Here is a 21,714-nt window from a genome sequence, read left to right on the forward strand (position 1 = left end):
TGGAACAAACACCAGTGTTTTTCAGTAAATTTATTTCAAAGTGTGTTGGTATAATATCATTGCAGTGCCACAGCACCTCAAAACAGACCTCACAAAACAGCAATCTCTCTTTTGAGCTCTAAAAATTTCAAATTGCCTATGGCATTCTCCAAACACTTAGGGTTTTTTTTTTTTTTCAGCTTTCAAGAAGCAAGACAACTGCTCATCTGTCTCATCTAGGAATTTTTTTTCCCTTCGGCCATTTAGGAAGCAAGGCAAAAGCAGGTCAGATTTTCATTGTAAGTAGATTATGCTAATCTTTTATACAAGTCTGGTAAGAGACCTAGGGACAACCTTGTTATCATATCAAAATTTACCATGGGAGGATGAGTCTTAAAGTGGTTTCTTTGTTTTGGATGAAGTGCTGAGAATAAGACAAGACTGTTCTGTGAGCACCTGTTCTATGAGCATCTTATTCTCCAACGTGTTTTGTCTTTCCAGCTCCCCATCACTTGCTTCCCAGTACGCCCAATCCGCACAGCTCCCGGTGCAGATGGGCTGACTGGCTCGCTGCCGCTTGCATGGGAATTGGTCAGCTGGCTTATGTTTCTCTGTGCGGAATGACTTGTAAAAATAAAGTATATGTTAAATGCATAAATATATGGCAAACAACAAATACCTGATAAATAATGAACTATCATACGCACTTCATCTCTAAGTAAAACCAATTTTTGAATATAAATTGTGCTGGGGAATACAATATAATATCAAGTCTTATATGGGGAAGAAATGTCCAAAATATGTTTTCCAAATTCCTTTAAGACCAGAACTAAACAATCTGATGAAGTAAAACTTTTTTTTTTCCTTTTTTTTTTGTTGGTTGGGGGTGTGTGGTGTGTGTGACATTGACAGATGACATCCCTCTAAAAGACCTCCTATAAAAGTAAAAGTATTTGAGTAATGTGTGACTCTTGCCATAAAAGTAATTGAATATTTAAGTCTAAGGTGGTTAATCAGAATTGATCAATACTGTCAACAGAACATGTTGACTTGATCAATATGGAAAACGTAATGTAAAATGTCAGTATTTTTTCATATATGCACCTTATATCAAGACAGAATCTTTACTAAACCCAGAATCTATTAAATCTAGATCTCTACTAAGTCACCGAAACATTTGGAATATATAGATTTAGTTACTTAAAAAACAAGAATAAAACTCAATTAAAAAAAGCCTCTGATCATGTTATTTATGTAATGGTCTTCAGTATCTTGTATGAGATTTACTAAATTAGGACAGTAGATAAATTTACAAGGACAAGCAACATCATAAAAAAATCATGAAAAGTGAAAATTTAGTAGTATAAAATCTAGTTATAAATGTTAATAAAGGTTATATGAATATCAAGTTGCCCACACACTCTCAGTGAAACTTAATGGATCCAGCATAAGGTACATTTTGAGGAAACAGCTTTTTGACAGTTCCACCCTACATAAATGGAAATGCAGGAACCCAGCATAAGCTTCCCTGTTGGACTTTTGTGAAATTAGATGCTGATTACCTATATTAATTTTGTGGCTAAATAAGCTTCTTGCAGAGTGTTCAGACACTGCGGTGACAAATACATCATCTCATACAGAGGGTGCACAGTGACCGTATCACATACCTACACAGCAAACCATATAACCTCAAAGTTTACATCATGTAAGCTTACAGCAGCCACCGACAAATCAAGGAAGATAATGTTCTATACTGTATTTGGGTAGTGTGATGGAGGAAAGGGATCATTAAAAAAAAGAGGATATATTGTGTCCAAATATATATCTTCTTAATATGTGGTCTTTGAAGCCTCAGCTTTCTGATGGCCACATCAGTAAAAGAAACACACTTCAGAAGAGCAGCTGACTCACTGCGACTGGGTTGACTCATAAAGAGTATATATTACCTAGGTATATGCCAGCAGTTCAATAGAAAATTTGTAATTAAATTTGCAGTTCAGACCGCCAAGTATACAGAACATTTGTAACATGACTGATTTTCCAGTGAATGAATGAGATTTCTTTAAATGAGACTTATAAAACTCAATATATAACCAGCTGATGAATTCAGACCCAACAGCTTGTTAACCTGAAACACTTTTCTCTAAAACAGGAAATTCTAAACGAAAAATGCAACTCTGCTCATTCCTGCCCTTTTCTGTAATAAAAACACACTAGCCCAAAAGCTGTGTCAGAGTGAAGAGTAAAGAATTACCTAGGACCCAGACGTTACCATGGGAGCCTTGAGGAACTACTGACGTACCTACTGGAAAAGCAAGGGCTTACTAAGAGTTTGGCAGAAAGAAATACAGACCACCACAGAGTGCGGCCTGAAGAAAGGCACAAAAATTTCTGGGTTAAAAGCAGCAGTCATTTTTTTCATGCAATGATTTTAACAGAATCTAGAGTACCCAGATGTTATAACCAGGAAGAATAGAGAGGAAGAAAAAAAAGGAAAATAATTATCACAGGACATAGATTGATGATGTAATCACTAGAAATTTTTTGGCCAAGGGAAATATTTGAAGGAGTAGACAGAAATAGTCTAGTCAAATGGGAATAGTAAGACAATCCTGCATAAAATTATGATAGGGAACTAAAAACTGAAATTAAACTTATAAAACAATCACCTCCAAAGTTCTAAAACTGCTTCTCTCTACTAAATTTCCACCTCATAAAGAATGAGGGCTTAACTATTTTCAGTACTTTTCCTTCCAGTTCAAAAGTATTTAATAACACTTTCTTGACATGCTATTCATAAGTTTTATTGGTATTTTGGAACAGAATGGTGCCTGGGGAAAAAACCAAGCAATTGGGAAAAGCAAAGGATTGCAGGGCCAGGAGGACGAGGAGATGAGAGGACCACATTATGTAAACTTAAAGATCCCTTGGTTTCCCTGCCATGGCTTAACATTTGGTATGAAGTCCAGTGGAAGCCACAAGCTGTAGGTCAGCAGAAGCAGTAGCAGATAATCATTTCAAGTCAAGGTTTTGTCCTTCACAGCAGCAGCTCTACAGTCGCACCTGATTCTAATATGGGATGAAGAAATACCCTCTGTAAAATGACTTCTTTTCTGCTATTGGAATACAGACTCCTGAGAAGCACCAAGGTTTTTGCATTTTTAAAACATTTTAGGGAGCTTCTTGAAATTTGAGATTTAACAAAAAAAACTACTACCCAAAAATGAAAGGGTTTGATTGGTTTTCTAAGGATGCTGAAAAAAACATAGTGTGGGTATGACCACTGGCTATTCTAGTGGCCTCTCTTTATATTGGCTGAGTCCACAGCCTCTACTGGATGTGACCGTGGTATGTATTTACTAATAAGTCACTCAACACTATGCAAGATTTTAGAACAGAAATAAAAAGGTAAAGTGTCAGAGAACCGTACTCCAGACAAAAGTATATGTGCTGCGGTCATTGAAGCCCTCAGTCTCAAGTAGCGGAGGGACTGTAGTGAATCAGCAATTAACGAGGTAATGGATTCACAACTACATGCGAACAGTGCATTAGCACATACCTTCTTCAACTGATGATTTTTAAATGTACAAGACCAAAAAGCTCTCGACCAGCACTCAGGACCATGCCACTCGTAGCAACTTGCACTTTGATTCCTCTCAGGAGTAGTGATCCCATTTCCAAAAGAGTTAAGCTCCAAATTATTGGCTACTTAATAGGACTTCTATGGGCATCAGCTCACAAGATCACTGACAGAGACATCCGCAGGACTCCTGTTACAATCAGTGGTGGCTTGTATCTACCTCCCCAGAGAGAAGAATGTCAGGCTTGCTTCCTTTGCTTCTCAGGAGACTTGGAGGAAAGGTTGCAGACAGAACAACTCTGAAGGATGCGTCCTGCTTCAAGGCAAATCGGCATTAGAAGCATCACTGTTAATGAACAGGGAAGCATCATCTAAGCATCTTAATTTATTCTGACTTAGTTTCTGACATAATTGTTTTAGAATTTCTCTGCTGAGAGAAGCATGTATAAAAATACACCTTTCTAATTATTTGATTATACAGAAAACTCACACTGCTCAGTACAAACTGATACTATGGGCTTCCTATCTCATTTCCATGAGGGACGTAAAATAAATGATCTATGGATGTTTAATGTCCTTGCTGGCTCAGCTAGCCTAATCGGCTTTTGCTGGGGTATAAAACCAAAACAGATGTAAAACAAAAAAAAAAAAGAAAGAAAAAAAGAAAAAACCCAACGAACCAACCAAACAAAAAACCACACACATAAAAACCACAACCAGAAAAGGCAAAAAACCCTCACACTAATTCAGGATACTCTCCAAAGTCTAAAGAGAAAACTGCAGGGCCAATCACTTGAATAGAGAACACAATTGTGTAAGTTAATTATACCAATTTTACTCTTGATCATTTTTAGTTTAATGAAAAAGGCTGAGAGGTGTGAAGAACATATGCATTACTAAGCTTTCATTAAAGATGTATAAAATATTATGCAGTGACTACTATATTGAGCTGAAAATTTCAGTCTTCAGGTTCAAAGTGCTTAGTAACTTTTGTCCAGTAAAATTTAAACACTCACAAAACCTCTAGGATGATGACTGCAATCATAATTTCCATTCTTGTAGTTTGTCCGCTGCAAGAAGAAAGTCAATTTTTTACAGGAGACTATAGACCCTAAAGACCAGTAAAACTTCTGCAATTGTTTTAGTGCCACAAAGTACCCACCCCACCTTTCTCTTTAACAAAACTCTCTCACTACTTTCCATATAATATTCAAAACAAACTAAAACATAAATAAAGAGAAGCACTCCCAACATGCCCTTTGAGAGAAAAAGAAATAGCTTTGAGCTGTATCAGTCCACTCTGTATATCATTCTACTGGTATATATCTATCAACAAAGTTGACAGGCACTAATGGAAGCATGTACAGCTCCAAGCATTCTGCCCAAATAATTTATAATACTTGAGAAACAGGGTATGTTAATAACAAAAATATGAGGCCTGCCACATTAGCAGGTACGCATACTTCAAAACCAGGTCTGGCCTTTTCAGTTTCAAGTAATGGTCCAAACCAACAATGGCTGAGGAACGATGGTAAAGTGCTGAGGCTCCTAAATTTTACCTTGATTTAGAAGAGAAGACCAAGTTTTCACTCTCCATGATATGGCACTGCAGCTTTCTACCTACCTTTACTGCAGGTGATGAACCCAAGAAAACCTGACAGGTAATCAAGCCAAGAACACAGGAAAGTCCCTAAGAAAGACCGAAAGCCTCTAGCAACGAGACAGCAACCAACATAGGAAAATAGAAAATAACGTTCCTAACTCCTTTTACTTATCCCAGCAAGCTAGCAAGGAAGTAGAAACTTCTGTCTCCACCTAAGACTGCAGCGTGGGGAAGCAGCCAGATGAAGCTCACATCCTAGAGTTTCTTGTTGTTTGTCCAAACACACACACACAATCAAATTATCGTTTCTGAATTCCTGATACTTGAAATAATGCAATTAAAACCATGCATTCGTTTCTGGTTGGAAATAAATGATGTAGCCCAGATAAATCTTGAACAAACAAGCTAAAATGCTGTTGACTTCAGAAACTCAAAACAAAGATAACTATTTGAGAGTGAATTTATTCTTCACATAAGTGGCTCATAAAGAAAAACATATTTTACAGGGCACGGACCACATTATAAAATGAACTAACTGATCATAATCAGTACTACACCAAGAATAAATCTGCATGTTTTCAGTTACTCTAACAAGTACTTCAGTTATGTCAGACAGGAACTTCTCAAATAAAGCCCATTTCCATCAAAGTGCAAAAGTCAACAATATCATATTTCACATATGTGAAAACACCAAGTCCCTGAGTTTAAAAAGAAATTAAAAAAAAAAAAAAAATGATACAAATATTAGAGCTTCATGGAAGCATGCAAAGATATCTTATGTAATGGAAGATATGAAGGAAGCAGATTAAAAGAATATGGACTGAGTAGAAGACAGGAAGGAAAAAATAAATCGTGCATATATATATATGGGGGGGGGTATATACATATATGTAGTGTCTCATGCATTCATTTTCCTCAAGTTTTTTGAGCCAATTGCTTTTTTCGGAAAAGTAAAAAAACTACCCGGCAATTAAAACATTTCAAGCAGAGTAGTAAAAGCTTAATCATTCTGCACTACAGAGTGCAGATATGTGTAATTCATTGGGAAAAACTGAATAGGTTAATACGTATCCCCTGGAAACAACTCAATATTCAGTAACCATTCAGTACACTGGATTCATTATGCTTCTATATGAATACCTTCTAATAAAAGAACTTACTATTAGCATAAGCAGATACAATACATTTTCATTACTATAGACCAAAATGAAATGAATCAGGAAAATTAATTCCTGTTGCAAATCTCATTTCTCCAAAATCCTGCTCTGAAAACTTACAATTTAACCATTTGTACAAGCAGATAAGGTTTTAGAGCAAGAAAATGTACATGTTTAATAATATCATCACAGAATCATAGAATGGTTCGGGTTGGAAGGGACCTCAAAGATCATCTAGTTCCACCCCCCTGCCATGGGCAGGGACACCCTCCACTAGCCCAGGTTGCCCAAAGCCCCATCCAACCTGGCCTTGACCACTGCCAGGGAGCCAGGGGCAGCCACAGTTTCTCTGGGCAACCTGGGCCAGGGCCTCAGCACCCTCACAGGGAAGGATTTCTGCCTCCCATCTCATCTCCATCTCCCCTCCTGCAGCTTCAGGCCATTCCCCTTGGCCTGTCACTCCCTGCCCTTGTCACCAGCCCCTCTCCAGCTTTCCTGTAGGCCCCCTTCAGATATCGGAAGGATATACGATCTATAATATGATAGGATATTTGATGCTCACAAGCAGAAGGCTAGCTTGCAATTTCACAGTTTGAAAGGTCAGTATATCGTATGTTCTAAGGATCACGAACTCACTTTGAAAGGTTGACTGACTCCCAATCTGATTGTTGCTTTGCGAATGGAATTAGACGACACCTGGACTTGGTGCAACAAGTGCTCCCTGGTAAGTCAGAGAAAGTGCATGACCAGCTCTGTCAGGAAGACAGTCTCAAGGATTCATCTGTTCTGCACCCCTTCCAACCCAAATGCATGCTGACAGGCAAGATAAAGTTTAGGGGAAAAGCAAACAAATAGAAAAACAGAACATGGGCTGAATATGGCATCGGATGTCAAGAGTTTTCAAGATGGGGCAAAAGGTGGAAAAATCTTCAAATGTTGTATCATATGATACAGGAGAATAGAAGCGGTCAAATGACTCCGGTTACACGAAAGCTGTGTAAGATCCCAGGTCAACAACCAAGTGTTCTTGGGAAGGGGCTACCCCAGGCTGGTGCCAAGCAAAGGTCAAGTAGGAGACACCAACTTGGGTTGGGCGCAGCTGTACCACAGCTCTCCTGCTCCAGGATCCACCACGTCAGGAGCAGCCCAGAGCAAGGGACACGGCACAGGACACTGCTAAGCCACATATACCAAGTATCAGTGCTGCGGCAGGTGGTTTGGAAAAGGAGAGCAGATTTAGTGCAATCTGAAGAGTCATGTCTACAGTAACTTTTATCAGGTGAGGAATTATTTATAGTTTATCCTCTTCCACACTAACAGTTTATTAAGCTAAAATTAAGCTGTGTTTCTTGGTTTAAAAGGGTCTGTAAAATCAATTCCATCTCTTTTCATATTTAAAACTAATTTCTAAAGAAAAATACTCACATAAAATAAGGTGTCAGGGCTACTTTGTTACAATTATGCTTTTTTGCTAAATAGTCTTTTAGTTATGAACTAGCTATCGGCCAAGAGTGAAAATTTGAACAACTAATCCCTTGCTCCACACTGGCCCAACAAACTAAAGAATGAAAATTCTAGTACTGACTTCATTTAGGACTTTAAAAAAGACTTTCTCTAAAAAACAGATATCTACAAAAAGGAAACTTTCTACTCAGCAAAGCAATAATGCTTGTATATTCTTCAAAGGTCATCTGCACAATATTGAACACATCTGTGTTGAACATGCTTAGCATGAGGTGCATATGCTTAAAAACCCCATTAATTAGTAGTAAAAGGTTTGAGAAGTCTCATCAATGAGTCCTGAATGACTATAGTAGTACACAGAAATATATTAGAGACAAACTTCAATACATCAAGGGGAAAATATTAATCATCCCATTGAAAGAGGAGGATATTCCCTCACAATCTGAGCATTTGCTGCTCAGACACATAATATTCAAGAACATCAACCACTTATGAGGTTGTGGGAAGAGATACTAAAAATTAACTTACCAGACAGGAAACTAAACAATGGTAATTTAGACCATGTGCTTAAGGCAAAACTGCAAAACATTTCTAAGTTTCTTTGGATGAAAATCAATGTCTTGTTTAAAATACACCAAAAGCTCAAATCTCTCTCGTTCCATACTACTGCTTTTTATAAAACATTCAAAGATCGCTACAAAATGTATTTCGATCCATTAAAAAATGCACACCCAACATAATCAATATTCCAAAGAAATTAACATAGAAAAGAAAAAAAGAAAAGAAGAAGAAGAAAAAAAAGATCCATGTATCCATGCCCTGAATTCTATGAACTGCAAATAAATCAGTCAAACTTCAGAAATATATATTGAAGGGAAATGGAAAAAAAATTACCATTGCTTTTCAGAACATGCATCTATTATAATTAGGTTAATTAACACCTCAAAGCAAAATCTTGTAATTAGTGTATCCTTTTTGTAATCAGGCTTATTTTGCAGCCTTTCTAACTTTAGCGGATTGATGACATACAGCAGATTAAGTTAATGAAAAATAAGAAAGCGAATAAAATTTTTACATCACTCTCAAGAATGAAGCTAAGATGGATTAAACACTTTAATATTCAAATGGCTTCCAAAGTCATTAGAAGCATACCGATTTAATCACACAGGTTCTGTATATATATTTTCTCTTTTTCCTCTCAAATCTGATCAGAAAACAAGAAATCCTGCTCCTGCTTCCACCTTGATTCATAAAGTGAGTAGCCCCATCATTGCACAGCGTTTTGTTCTTCCAGTAATTCTTTTCCCAGTTTCATAACTCCTGGCATGTCCTTCAACAACATATCCAGTTTTTAACCAAAGATTCTGCTAGGACTGAGTTGCCAACCATTCTAGGAGAACTATTCCAGCAGGTACGTTATTTATAGTTTATTTACAGTTTGTATTTATTTATAGTGTTGGTTTCCAGCCAGAGGATTTTGTCAGATAAAAACCCCTTCACTACGATAAAATTTTCTGCTCATACAGAAATGTATCTTGGTTGAGATCATAATACCTCTTAACTTGCTACAGCCTACTCCTGTAAGTACTTACTTCAAAATTCTTACTGAATATCATTTTAATGATGGCATGGTTTAGTTTCAGAGTGTGAATCCCATTTTTTTAATTTAGGTTAAATTAATTCTAGAATGTTATTTACACTATAAGTGCTATCAGAAATAGTCTTAAAATCTATCCTGGCAGTTAATTTATTACTATTTCCTTTTATTGATAAACCTGCATATAAACAAAATACATCCAAAGACTTTAGTCTGCCATTAAAAGACAAAACTCAAATCATTCACATAATTCTTCTCTGGTCTCCTTCCAATTTGTCAAGATCTTTTCTGCAAATAGGGAATCCTTCCATAACAATCTCATTAATGCTATGTTATAACAATAATACTGCCTCGCTAAATTTATTTATATCCACCAGCTGTTCCACTTAAGGATCATATTATCTTTCCTTATGATGAGCTCACATTCACTTGGATATCGTAACAGCTAGTTTGAAGTTGCTGCTTACCAAACCATACCAAGTCCCTGCATATACGGTGTGTGACTGACATTATTTATTGTTAATACATTTGATTCACATTTGGTGATATTAAAAACATTTTTTCCAGTTAACCCCCTTCCTAAGCACTCAGTTACATTATCAAACTGTCCTAGATTTAGAACTATTATAGTTATATAAATTATTGTATTAGCAGTTATATCTGCTGCAATAATTTTGACATCTTTTATTTTAACCACTGGAAGAAACGTGTCAAATACTTTTAGTAAGTACAGGTTTATGATACAAACAAGAAATTGCTTATCAGCCAAACTGAAAATCCATTACTTCTTTTGTAACAAGGCCACTGGCTATTAACTATGAAATCATTTTATAAAACAAAAGCTGATAAACCTATCCTGCTTCAATTAGCATTTTTGACATAAAAGAAAAAAGACTGTAATTTGCTAACACATTTGTTGACTGTGAGAATTTTTGGAAGTGACATGTAGCTCACAAGATATTCTGAAAAATCAAAACATATAACTGCTTTTCAAGCAAATTGAAAAGAATTAACTAAAAATGTAACCAAAGCAAATTTTCCCTCAAAACTGTTAGATGTCCCCCTTCTACGGCGATGACCCCATAGATTGTTCTACGGCGACGACCCCGATAATTGTTCATATCAGTTTGATCTTCTTGCTTAGAGTTTGGAAATCCCAGGCAAGAACACTATTTTCTGAAAACTCTTCCACGACACATTTGCAAGAAAACTGTATGCAAGAAAAGAATACGGTTAGGAAAATGGCTAGACAAGTGTCGAAACTTCAAGCTGTACTATATGAGTAGCGTAGAATAGAGTAGAATAATTTCCGTTGGAAGTGACCTACAACAATCATCTAGTCCAACTGCCTGACCAATTCAGGGCTGACCAAAAGTTAAAGCATGTTACTAAGGGCATTGTCCAAACGCCTCTTAACCACTGACAGGCTTGGGGCACCGACCACAGCCCCAGGAAGCCTGTTCCAGTGTTCGACCACCCTCTCAGTAAAGAAATGCTTCCTAACATCCCGTCTAAACCTCCCCTGGTGCAGCTTTGAACCATTCCCACGCATCCTGTCACTGGATACCAGGCAGTAGTCAAGATGAAGACAGCATCGGGGAATTTCCCAGCTATGCAATTGCTTGCACTGATTCTTCCCTGATGAATGCCCTACACTTACAGGAAAGATTAATCCGGCTTCCCCCTGCCCCGATCTCTCCACTGCAACTCATTCATTCTTGCAACGGAGCCACAACTGGAAATACCAGCAAAACTTCTCAGTGCTTACTCTAGCTTGATATTCAGCTCTCTCTCTTTCCTTGTTGTTTATGTATTACACTTCTTTTCAGTCAAGACACTAGCCCCGTTATGATTACACTCTAATCAGCCATGATGGGGGAAACTTTACAGCAGTTCTCTCTCTTGAAGTTAAAAGTCCAGCTCTTTGCAAGGACAACTGGTACCCCTGCTTAGCTGAGCGATGAGGTTTGGGGCTGGGGGATTATATGAATGTGCACACCATCCACATAAAGCTGTGTTTCTACATGGTGTATGTCTTCTTGTCATTAGATACATATTTAGTCCCTGTGTCTCTTCTCTTGGTTTGGCTTTGATGAGAAGATTTCAGAAGCCTGGACCCAAAAGAGAGTCCAACTTCAAGAATACAGATGGATCTCAATTTGTAAGAAGAGCTAACTCTGTAGCTGGGAAAAAGTGTCTATCTTCTGCTCATATAATAGTCAAGGGCATGACACAACCTACACAAATGCATCAAATCAGATAGTTTATTTACTCACTGAATTTGCAAATACATCCAGCAAGTTCCTTCTCAGAACTTACTCATTGCACTTGGATATATTCATGTCATACACAGCAAACCTGCTTCATAAGATCAGACTACCTGTCAGACTGACGAGTCACAGCAGTAAATGTTTAAGTTAAATCGTGATGAAAACAGTTTTGCCCACATCATGTAAAGTCGAAACCGCTTTCTGGTAACCCTGAACCACTAATAATTTGCTAATCATGAACAAGATCGATGAGTTTGTCAATGGATGGAAAGTCTAGCATGTAAGAATACAAAGAGTTACTCAGTAGAGTAGGTCTATTTTAGCCGTAAGCCTTTTCAGTCACCATTTACTGCACACCTATGATATTCTCATCATAACTTGCATTTCCCGTTATGACACACCAATAATAAATTTTCTCACCGTCTCTCCATATTAGCTTGTGTGGCAGAAGAAAAGAAAAAGTAGCCATTGTGTTTCATAGCTCTGAGTTTAAGCACCATTATTCCATAAAAACGGAACACAGGAGTAATGGATGAGATCTAAAGCCCTCTGAGTCTTCATTTTCCTCCCAGCAAATGCTAACCTGCATATACATCAACTCAGAAGTACAAATACATACATAAACACCTCTAAACAGTGAATAAAATCACTGGGAGGCATAGACTGACAAGGTCCAGACCTTACAGGACACTACCTACTATAAGTAGTACACAATTTTCCAGCAAGGGAGAATAAAAATAGAAAAGATAAAATTTAGTTTAAGGTTCTCTTAGCCAGCACAAAAAGTCTCCATACTGACAAGATCCCACCTAGAGTTTACAGAGAGGCACAGATGTTACTGAATCCGATGGCAAAGAGGAAACAGTGGTGGCCAGAATACAGGAGATGTTTCTTGCAGAATCTAACGGATGAAAAAAACACCCAGAAGTAAATAGGCACCTGCTAGTTTTTAGTTCAGAAATTATTTTAAGTGATAAATAGCATACTGATGGAGAAAGTAAGGTGCATTCTGTTCCTATTCAACAAAATAACTTCATAAACAATGTTTAAAGTTCAATTTCAGTCAGAAAAGAAAAATTCAAAATTCATGGTCTGATAGGATTCGTCTTTGATTCCCCGACACGAATGGCCATCCCCTAACTAGCCCATGCCAAGGAAGACTGATGTGCAGTCTGACCTCCCACACTCCCAGAAACACCACAGATCTGCAAGCGCTTCGATATAAACAGAGCTTAAACAGAAACTAACTGCACAATTGGGAAAATAGTCCTGTTTCAGTTAAAAAAAAAATAAAAAAATTGACCTTATTGCACAGCTGAATTGAGCTCAAATGATCACAGAATCACAGACTGGTTTGGGTGGGAAGGGACCTCACAGCCCATCTAGTCCCACCCCCCTGCCATGGGCAGGGACACCCTCCACTAGCCCAGGTTGCCCAAAGCCCCATCCAACCTGGCCTTGAACACTGCCAGGGAGCCAGGGGCAGCCACAGCTTCTCTGGGCAGCCTGGGCCAGGGCCTCAGCACCCTCACAGGGAAGGATTTCTGCTTCCCATCTCATCTCCATCTCCCCTCCTGCAGCTTCAGGCCATTCCCCTTGGCCTGTCACTCCCTGCCCTTGTCACCAGTCCCTCTCCAGCTGTCCTGTAGGTCCCTTCCAGTACCGGAAGGTTAGAATGATCAAAAAATAAACCTTTATAATTAACTTTCCCTTTGGTGTGTCTTGAAGAAACTTCAGCTGAAACCAGCTACCAAAGAGAGAAATTGCTCGAAAATTCTGCGCAGTTACCAGCACAGGCGGAACGTGTATCAGGCATACAGTGCTCCGTTACCAGTTCCTCAACTTTTCTCCAAGGCATTTGAAACATTCATGCTTGTTCACAAACCCTCCAAAAGTAAAGCCGTGTGTGTACGTGCATAGGCGTTGTTCAGATGCTGCTCCTTGACAATAATAATCAATATTTGGCATGGAAATTAGTTAGCACAGCAGATTTAGGGCTCGAATGCAATAAAAACAAGGTTTATTGAATATAAATAACATCTGCATCAACTGGAATGGTTGGGAATATATTTATGTTTCTCACAGCAACACAGAAATTAGTCCATTTTCCAAATATACTGCACAAGCAATTAGATTAGGCACAAGTTCTTTGAGAGGAAATCATGAAGTATAACATCAGCCGTAATTACTATGATTTTCTAAATAAATTGCACTAGTTAAAACTATTTGGAATTTTATATAATGACTTGTTTATTTTATAGATATAAGTTACTTAATTTTACTGAGTGATACTATATTTAAAAAAAAAAAGCAAGATCATTATTCAATTATTTTTGTCTGCCTTACAGCATATTATTGTTTCATTCTAAGTTACTATAACGGGCATCTTAAATTCACTGGAGGAAAAAAAACCCAAACGAAACACACACAAAAAACCCCAAAACACATGCAGTGTAATTCCGAATTGTCCCTTCACAGCAACTCCAGAAGGACAGAAATGTGTCATGCTGAAGGAACACATAATCAGTCATGCAAAATCTGCAACAGGAACACTCGCTACTATTTGTGTTATTGTTACAATTCCGAAATAATGCATAATAGTCCAAAAATGAAAAAATCAAAGATCTTTAAAAGCACAACTACTGGACGGCTCTGGTAATAGAGGCACGTTTGTAAAACAACCACACTGCTATTTAAAAATACCTGGGAAAAACTACCGAGAATAACCACAGGTTGACACTAGAAAATTGAAATCTCATCAAGAGAGCAGATCTTATCTTCAAAAACTACACACAACTCCTTCATCTTTTCATCTATGTGTTCACACGAGTATTTTTGATGTTTCTCAAAAAGAAAATTGCATTAATGTTGCTGGCTTATGGTTGGGTTTTTTCCCCTCTCCTTAACATATATATGTTGCATTCATATTTGTATTTCATTATTGTGCAAAACCACCAGAAACAAAAAAAAAATATCCCCTGAGTACTTATAGGCAACCTCGACAAGCACTATTTTCTGGCATATAAAATATCAGATAATGGCATATAAAATATCAGATAATGGCAGTTAAGCCCTTCCTAAAAATGTAATGATTTTTTTCTTATGAAAATCATCTACAGTCTGACAAATAGAATTGTAATGCATTTTGGTTAGCATGCATGAAGGTGAGAATAAGAGGCAGTATCCCTTGAAGATGTATTTTAGTTATACATTTCCTCATAAAAATTTCATAGAATTAAAAATTGTAAGAGTTATAGTAAAAAAAATTAACTATTATCAACTCAGAAAACAAACCTATCAATAAATACAATTACTTTTTACTTTTAGCTAATTGCAACACTGAAGCCAGAGAAAAGAAACATATTTCAATTATTAAATTCAATATTGTTGAGAACAGAAATTCTAATAAATTTTTCAATCACACATTTCTTACAAATTCTCAGTAATATTAATGTGATAAAAAACATGTGACAGGGCATATCTGTTACTCTTTAAACATGACAACAAGCTCTGGGAAACAGGTAACTCAGCAAGCTCTAATACTCTTACATCTCTGACAGCCAGAGAAAGTTTTAATTAGTTTGCTAGTTCAGGGCTTCCTAGAATAAATGCAATTCTCTCATTTCTAATGCATTCTCATGATCAGTTAATGGATTTTTTTTTTCTTTTTTTTTGCCTCCAGCTCAGACAACCTTCCTGTCTTATAATTTCTTCTAAATCAATTCATAGGTTATCCATATTTTCTCATCCAGAACACTAATGAGCTTGTCTAAAATTCAGTTTTAATGCATCATCCTCCTGACTCACTGCGGTGTTCTTTTTCAAATGCACATCGCATTTCCGTATTACTCCCCAAAATTTCAGTAGAAATCAGTGGATGCACCACCATTTGAAAATCTGTCACTCGTGTGTCTATATATACACCAAGTTCAGAGCCTAAATCACACACACAGAGACACAAAAGGCTTGATTAGCATTTTTGGAGCCCAACAACTTGTGTACAACTGTTTCTAGTTTTCCAAGCATTCCCCAAAATCATACACAGCTTGGATAACAAGAGGTTATTCTAAATATTCAAGTGTGAATGCCAAAATAGAACATGGATTTGTCATGGTGGTGCTAGAAATCACAGAATCAGACAAATTCTGGCTGTACAGGATCTTGGGATGTCATCTACTCCAAACTCCTGGTGAAAGTCAGATCAAGTTGCTCAGGAACTTGTGCAGCACAGTTCTGCTGCATTTTGTGGCCATTAAATCACTCTCTTCTATCCAGTGACCTGTTTTCAATGACTTCTGGTAGAACTTCACATCTCTCTGATTTCTGTGTTAAGCAGCTCTTATGAATCTACAGTGAACTTCAGAGTTCAGACTGAACAGGGATTAAATATTTATGTATTTATTTTTCTGCCAAGATAAACTTTAAAATTAGATGTTCTCTTTAGGAAGGAAAGTGCTTTGAAACTTTTTAAGGAGATCCAAATCTTTGCATGTGGAATGTACACATGGTATCTCGTGGTGGTTGTCACTGCATAGGCAGATTACAATCTAAGCCCAAACAGAGGTAAACAAGATACTATTGTTGACTTTGCCAGATTGTATATGCAATTTTAAGCAGAAAAAAGAAAAGCCTTTAAACTAGCATAAGTGTTAACTTATCTGAGAAAAGCAGAAAGAGCAGCTGAATAACTCAAGCTAAAAATGCAACAGATGATAAACACAATTTGAAGGTAGCACATTTCTCATCATTTGAAGCTTTCATTTGTGTGGCTCACAAAAAGATGCGTTAGTCAAGTATACTTTACTGGATTCAAAATAGAGGAAAATAAGTAAAACTACTTATGTGTCTAATAGAAGAAATTAAATTATATGTTCAAAAAAGTTTTTTTTATATGTCCATACTATCTAGAAACCTATGAAATGAAGAAATCAGAACAGAAATATTCATAAATGTTGAATAAAACAATAGCCAAACATTTCTTTTACTCCTCTTACTGCACTTTATTTTCTCTAGTCTTCCTGACATACTGCTAAAATACAAATACATTGCTCCTCATCAAAATACAAGGGTAAGGATCTTGGGGACCTTAGTTTCCACCACTGAAGAAATCCATGCCCTGTAGCTCAGCTAGTAATTATTTGCATTTGTTGAGGTGTGCTACCAAATATAAATCTAGCTAAACAAAAAGTTAAGCAACTTGAGAAACTACAGAACTACAAATGTACTTTCTTTCACTTCTTGGCTGATGTATTCTCCTTTTTGGGCAAGGTGTTGGAAAACAAAGTGAAAGGAAAACAGGAAATTCACTCACAGAAAGCTCAGAAATTTGTTCTTTTCACAACAGATTGTGGTTCACAGCAGCTTCACTTCCTGTGCCAACACCAGGATCAGAATAACAGAGAGCTCATAACCTCATTTTCAGTTGGTATCAAAATGAATTCAGGATTTTAGTCAACAACAAAATTATCAAGATTTATAATGAAAGTTAATTACCACGTTATCAACAGCTATATGAAATGAAACATCTTTGTCTTTTGAGTCTGTAAAGTTGTGTACATTATTAGAGATGTTCCTGTCCAGAAAAATTTGTAGAAAGATAACGTGGTGGGTTTCTTGGTTTTGATTTAAAAAAAAAAAAAAAAAAAAAAAAAAAAAAAAAAAAGAAAGAATAGGTGTGATTTCTTTGGAAAGTGGGTCAGTCTAAGGAGCGCAGGAACCAAAGAGAGACATCATTTTTGTGGAATTAAAGAAGTAGCAATTTATATTTTATCTCTGTTTTATTCTGAAAACAAAAGCATCAAGTCTGGTGTCAGTATCAAAAGAAGACCGACATTTCTATCCAGCAGACCAACCTCAAGATCCACAACATCTATGAGAAAACCATTAGTAACAGGTGGATGGACAGATGGGGTTAGCTGGCATTCATTTTTAATATAATGAGCATTCCTAGAAGAAAAATCACTTGCGCGTGTATTTTACATATTGGGGCTACCCATCTTGAACCTTACTAGAATAGAATTACGTAACCAGCTTCCATTATTCATGGCAACTCAGAAACAGAAAGGCACCGGGCCACAGACTCAGCAAATTCCACTGACGGTGACAGAAGTTCGATGTCTACTGCCATATTTCTCCGGATCGCGCTGCTCCTGCCCCTGCCCATGCACTCGCGGCACACGCAAGTTTGTACAGACGCGCAAAACGTGATGTGCATAGATACGCAAAGATTTTCTCTGACAATAAAGAAATTGGTTTACCTGGTTAAAACTAATATATACATTATACATGTTAACTAAAATCACTGTCATCTTGCTCTTTTTAGAGCATTGGACAAATGTTTTACCTTCTTTTAGCAAATTTTACTCAGTTCAAAGATAACTTGTTGAGCATACACTCCTAATCAATCACAGCATGAAATGAAATGGGTTTTAATAGTTTCTTTAATTTGGTTAGTTTTGTTTGTTTTTAATGTGAACCTGTCTTCCATGGTATAACAACAAACCACGAGTATGTACTCAGTCAATCCCTGTCTTAAACTGACTGTTTCATAAATTTCTAAACTGGTTTTGAAAGACAAACATAAGTAAATAGTTTCTATTTACTACTGTAGTCTCGCTCACACTTTCAGACTGTAAATTATTTAGAGCAAGAACCTCTAAACATGTTTGAACAGAGCTTTCCACTAGAGATCATGAACAAAAACTGTTCAAGTTTTTATTATCAAAGATTACCAAGATAATTATGTAAAATGAGTAAATATAGCACCAGGCTACAGGAAGAAGCAAAACAAATCGAAGATACTTGCCTGGGTAACAAGTGGCTCCAATAGCCTCTCTACTGTGAGAGTCCTGATTTCCAAACTTTTGGGGTCCCATTTCAAAATGATAGGTGACGTTGCAGAAGTCATACTCCCTAGAACAGACAAAAATTACAACATCCATGAAAATTATTAGCATAATATCCAAATACTGCATATACTGTATATGCTGTTCCCGTTCACATATAAAATACTTCTCCATAATCTTGCCAGCGTTCCTCTACTGAGGACTCCCAGGCGCACCACTGCCACATCTGCTGAATGCTTAAACATTTATATTCAGAATTTTATTCTCTCCTATACCGCATAAGAATAGATACCCTATCATGCTGCATACATGCTGGTTTGGGTGCATATGGCAGGGTTTTGGTAGACGGGGGGCTGCAAGGCGGGTCCTGTGAGAAGAGGCCAGGGGTTGTCCCATCCTGGACACAGCATGGACCCACCACAGGACACTGCTGAGCCCTTCAGCGATGCTGGTGACACCTCTGGGAAAACACATTTAAGACAGGACAAAATGTGGCCTGGCAGCGTGAGGAGCGAGGTGAAGAAAGTGTGAGAAACAATCCCGCAAACCCCAAAGTCAGAGAAGGAGAAGGCGTAGGAGGTGCTCCAGGTACCAGAGCAGAGATTCCCTTGCAGCCCGTGGAGAAGACCATGGTGAAGCAGGTACTTCCCTACAGCCCATGGAGGACCACATGGGAGCAGATATTCCTGCAGGCAATGGAGGACCCAACGCCACAACAGATGGATATGTCCTGAAGGAACTGCATCCTGTAGAGCAGGTTAATCCTGAAGGACGGCAGCTCGTAAAGATGACCCACACTGGAGCAGGGGAAAAGTGTGAGGAAGGAGCAGCAGAGATGAAGCATTATGAACTGACTGCAACGCCCATTCCCCGTCCCCCCCGCGCCACTCGGGGAGGGAGAAGCAAGGGGTTAGAAGACTCAGGAGTGAAGGAGTGAAGACGAGACTGGGAAAAAAGTGAAGGTGGGGGAAGGTGATATAGATTTTGTGGTTTTATTCTCATGATCCAACTCTATTTTAATCAACAATAAATTTATTTTCCCTAACTCAAGTCTGGTTTGCCCATGGCGGTAACTGGTAAGTAATCTCCCTGTCTTTATGTCCACCCAAGAGGTTTTCATCCTGTCTTCTCCCCTTGTCCGATTGAGGAGGGGGAGTGAGAGCATGGCTTGGTGGGCACCTGGGAGCCAGCCAAGGTCAACCCACCAACACGGGCAATACAACAAATCCAACACGGCTGTTCAGCTTTTTGAGTAAAACTTCCCCACAGTATTCAGGATTTCATAATTTTGCACCAAAACCAGTAGTATTCATTTAAAAAATAAAAGGATTCTCCAGACCATTTTAGGCTTAAAAGCTTAAACAAAGCCTAAAACAAAGGCAACAGCAAGTTGCCGTCATTTTATTTGCCATTTCAGGTTTTCATTAAATTTTCTTGAGAGACTTGACTTCCTTTTTGAAATTCCAAATGCCGAAAAATCTAGCTGCCAAGCTGTAAGAGACGTACAATGCACCTCATGGAGCTGGAAAGTGATACAAGTATGTGGTGACAAGCAATGCCACATGTAAACTAGCTTGTCTATGAAAAAAATAAAAAGAGGGAGAAAAAATATCAGGGGAAAAAAATTTTAAAAGTTCTAGTTTAAATATTTCCCTTTATTTTAAAATTAAAATAAAATAATAAAAGTCTCATATACCTAGAACACCCTGAGAATTCTAGCAGGGAAAGACAAACCAATATCATATTGTACATTGCATAAGTGAGATCCAAATCAAGCTCTCTGTATATAATATCCCAAATGTTTAAAAATGTTTTCTCCAGAAAGTTATGTTTAACTGACAAGCTCATTTCAGTAATATTAAAAAAACCACAAACATCCCCAAAGAAGGGGGAGGGGGGTGCGGGGAATCAAAAGAAGTTCAGCTATTGCTCCTTAAATAACAATCCACTTTACAAAGCTTAATTCAATCAGGAACATATTCAGTACTTTACAACATTATCTGGTATATACAAAGTAAGTTCTACTGCTTTATTCAGGAGAATGTCTTGACTAATTACTATCACTCAAAACTACCAGGCTAGTAAGTCTATGCAAAATTCATTCACAGTCTGCAGAAGATTGTCACTGTATTACTAGCAGACAAAACACTTGCTCAAAACGAGAGGCGTATCAGAAATCATATATAAAACCAGCCCTCAACCTCCTCTCATTTGCAAACATTTGTTAGCAGAATTATCTGATAAGATCTAGCATGTGCTAAAATTGCTATTATTCAGTTTCTACTCTTACGCAAAAATTTGTTCGGCTTCAGGCTTCACAACGCCGAAAGCACCCATACACGTGATTAAAGAAAACTAGGAGACAGTTTCTAGTTGCTGTAAACATGGTTAATGTGGGAGCTACTCTCATTTTTCTAACAGACAACGTTTAATCATCTTTCAGAACCTGTTTCTTTTTTATATAAAGATGGTTGCTACTCCAGTTGGCCTCTGTATTCAAACAGTTTTAAGTAGACATCATTCTAGTCAATAATTTATGAGTTATGATACTTTTAAATGTGTCAAATACAGTTTCTTCCTTTTTAATAAGCACGCTTTTCCTCACTAACTATTAACATGAGTACTCAAACATACACCTCTCATTATACAAAAATATAGTTAAAGTTGTAACGTAGTCCAAAGCCTACAAAAGCAAATTAATTTCAGTGGATGGCAATTGTACAGGTGCCACAAAAGATAACCTGGATGATCAGTTGTTTCAATCTGCCTCAGTCTCAACCTTTATTAAGAACCAGAAAAAAAAAAAAAATCCTTCAAAATTCAATATAAAAGGGTGAGTAATGCTTTCAACTTTAAAAAGAATACATACAAGAAAAAGCCTCGTTAAAGACCTATAAGAAAGTTTTTCTCTTGCAGTAAAAATCTACCCCACAGTAGCAAACAAATAAAATTAAAAAGTCAAATTAGTGCATTTCCCTCAACATTCCTCCAGCTGCTGTCACAACAGCAGTTTTAAATGACAAAAGACTAAAAAGACATTACCTGCCCAAGTGTACGTATACGAAAAGATGGAATATTTCTTCCTCGCCATTTCTACAACAATCTTCCTAGACTGAACAGGTGAACGGGGACTGCTCGGGTGGATAAAGGAAAGGATGCTAACGAGATCTTATGCCTATTTGACCAATTATTCCCCAAACAATTAGCTTGAAGTACTTC

At 37.5% G+C, this 21,714-nt stretch overlaps 1 protein-coding gene across 3 annotated transcripts in view; it reads right to left on the bottom strand.

Annotated features, from left to right (window-relative positions):
- CTNNA2 (catenin alpha 2) overlaps window positions 1-21,714 on the bottom strand; it is a 535,735-nt gene that overhangs the window by 424,696 nt on the left and 89,325 nt on the right. For 2 of the 3 annotated variants that reach the window (XM_075752786.1, XM_075752787.1), the window contains exon 2: window positions 18,456-18,562. In XM_075752786.1, coding sequence (XP_075608901.1) covers window positions 18,456-18,557 — 102 coding nt within the window. In that variant the 5' untranslated portion in view covers window positions 18,558-18,562. Of the gene's footprint in view, window positions 1-18,447; window positions 18,563-21,714 lie in introns of all 3 variants that reach the window. The other variant, XM_075752785.1, reaches the window with a different exon arrangement.

This window comes from Balearica regulorum, chromosome 4 (genome assembly GCF_011004875.1).
Source record: "Balearica regulorum gibbericeps isolate bBalReg1 chromosome 4, bBalReg1.pri, whole genome shotgun sequence".
Classification (NCBI taxonomy): domain Eukaryota; kingdom Metazoa; phylum Chordata; class Aves; order Gruiformes; family Gruidae; genus Balearica; species Balearica regulorum.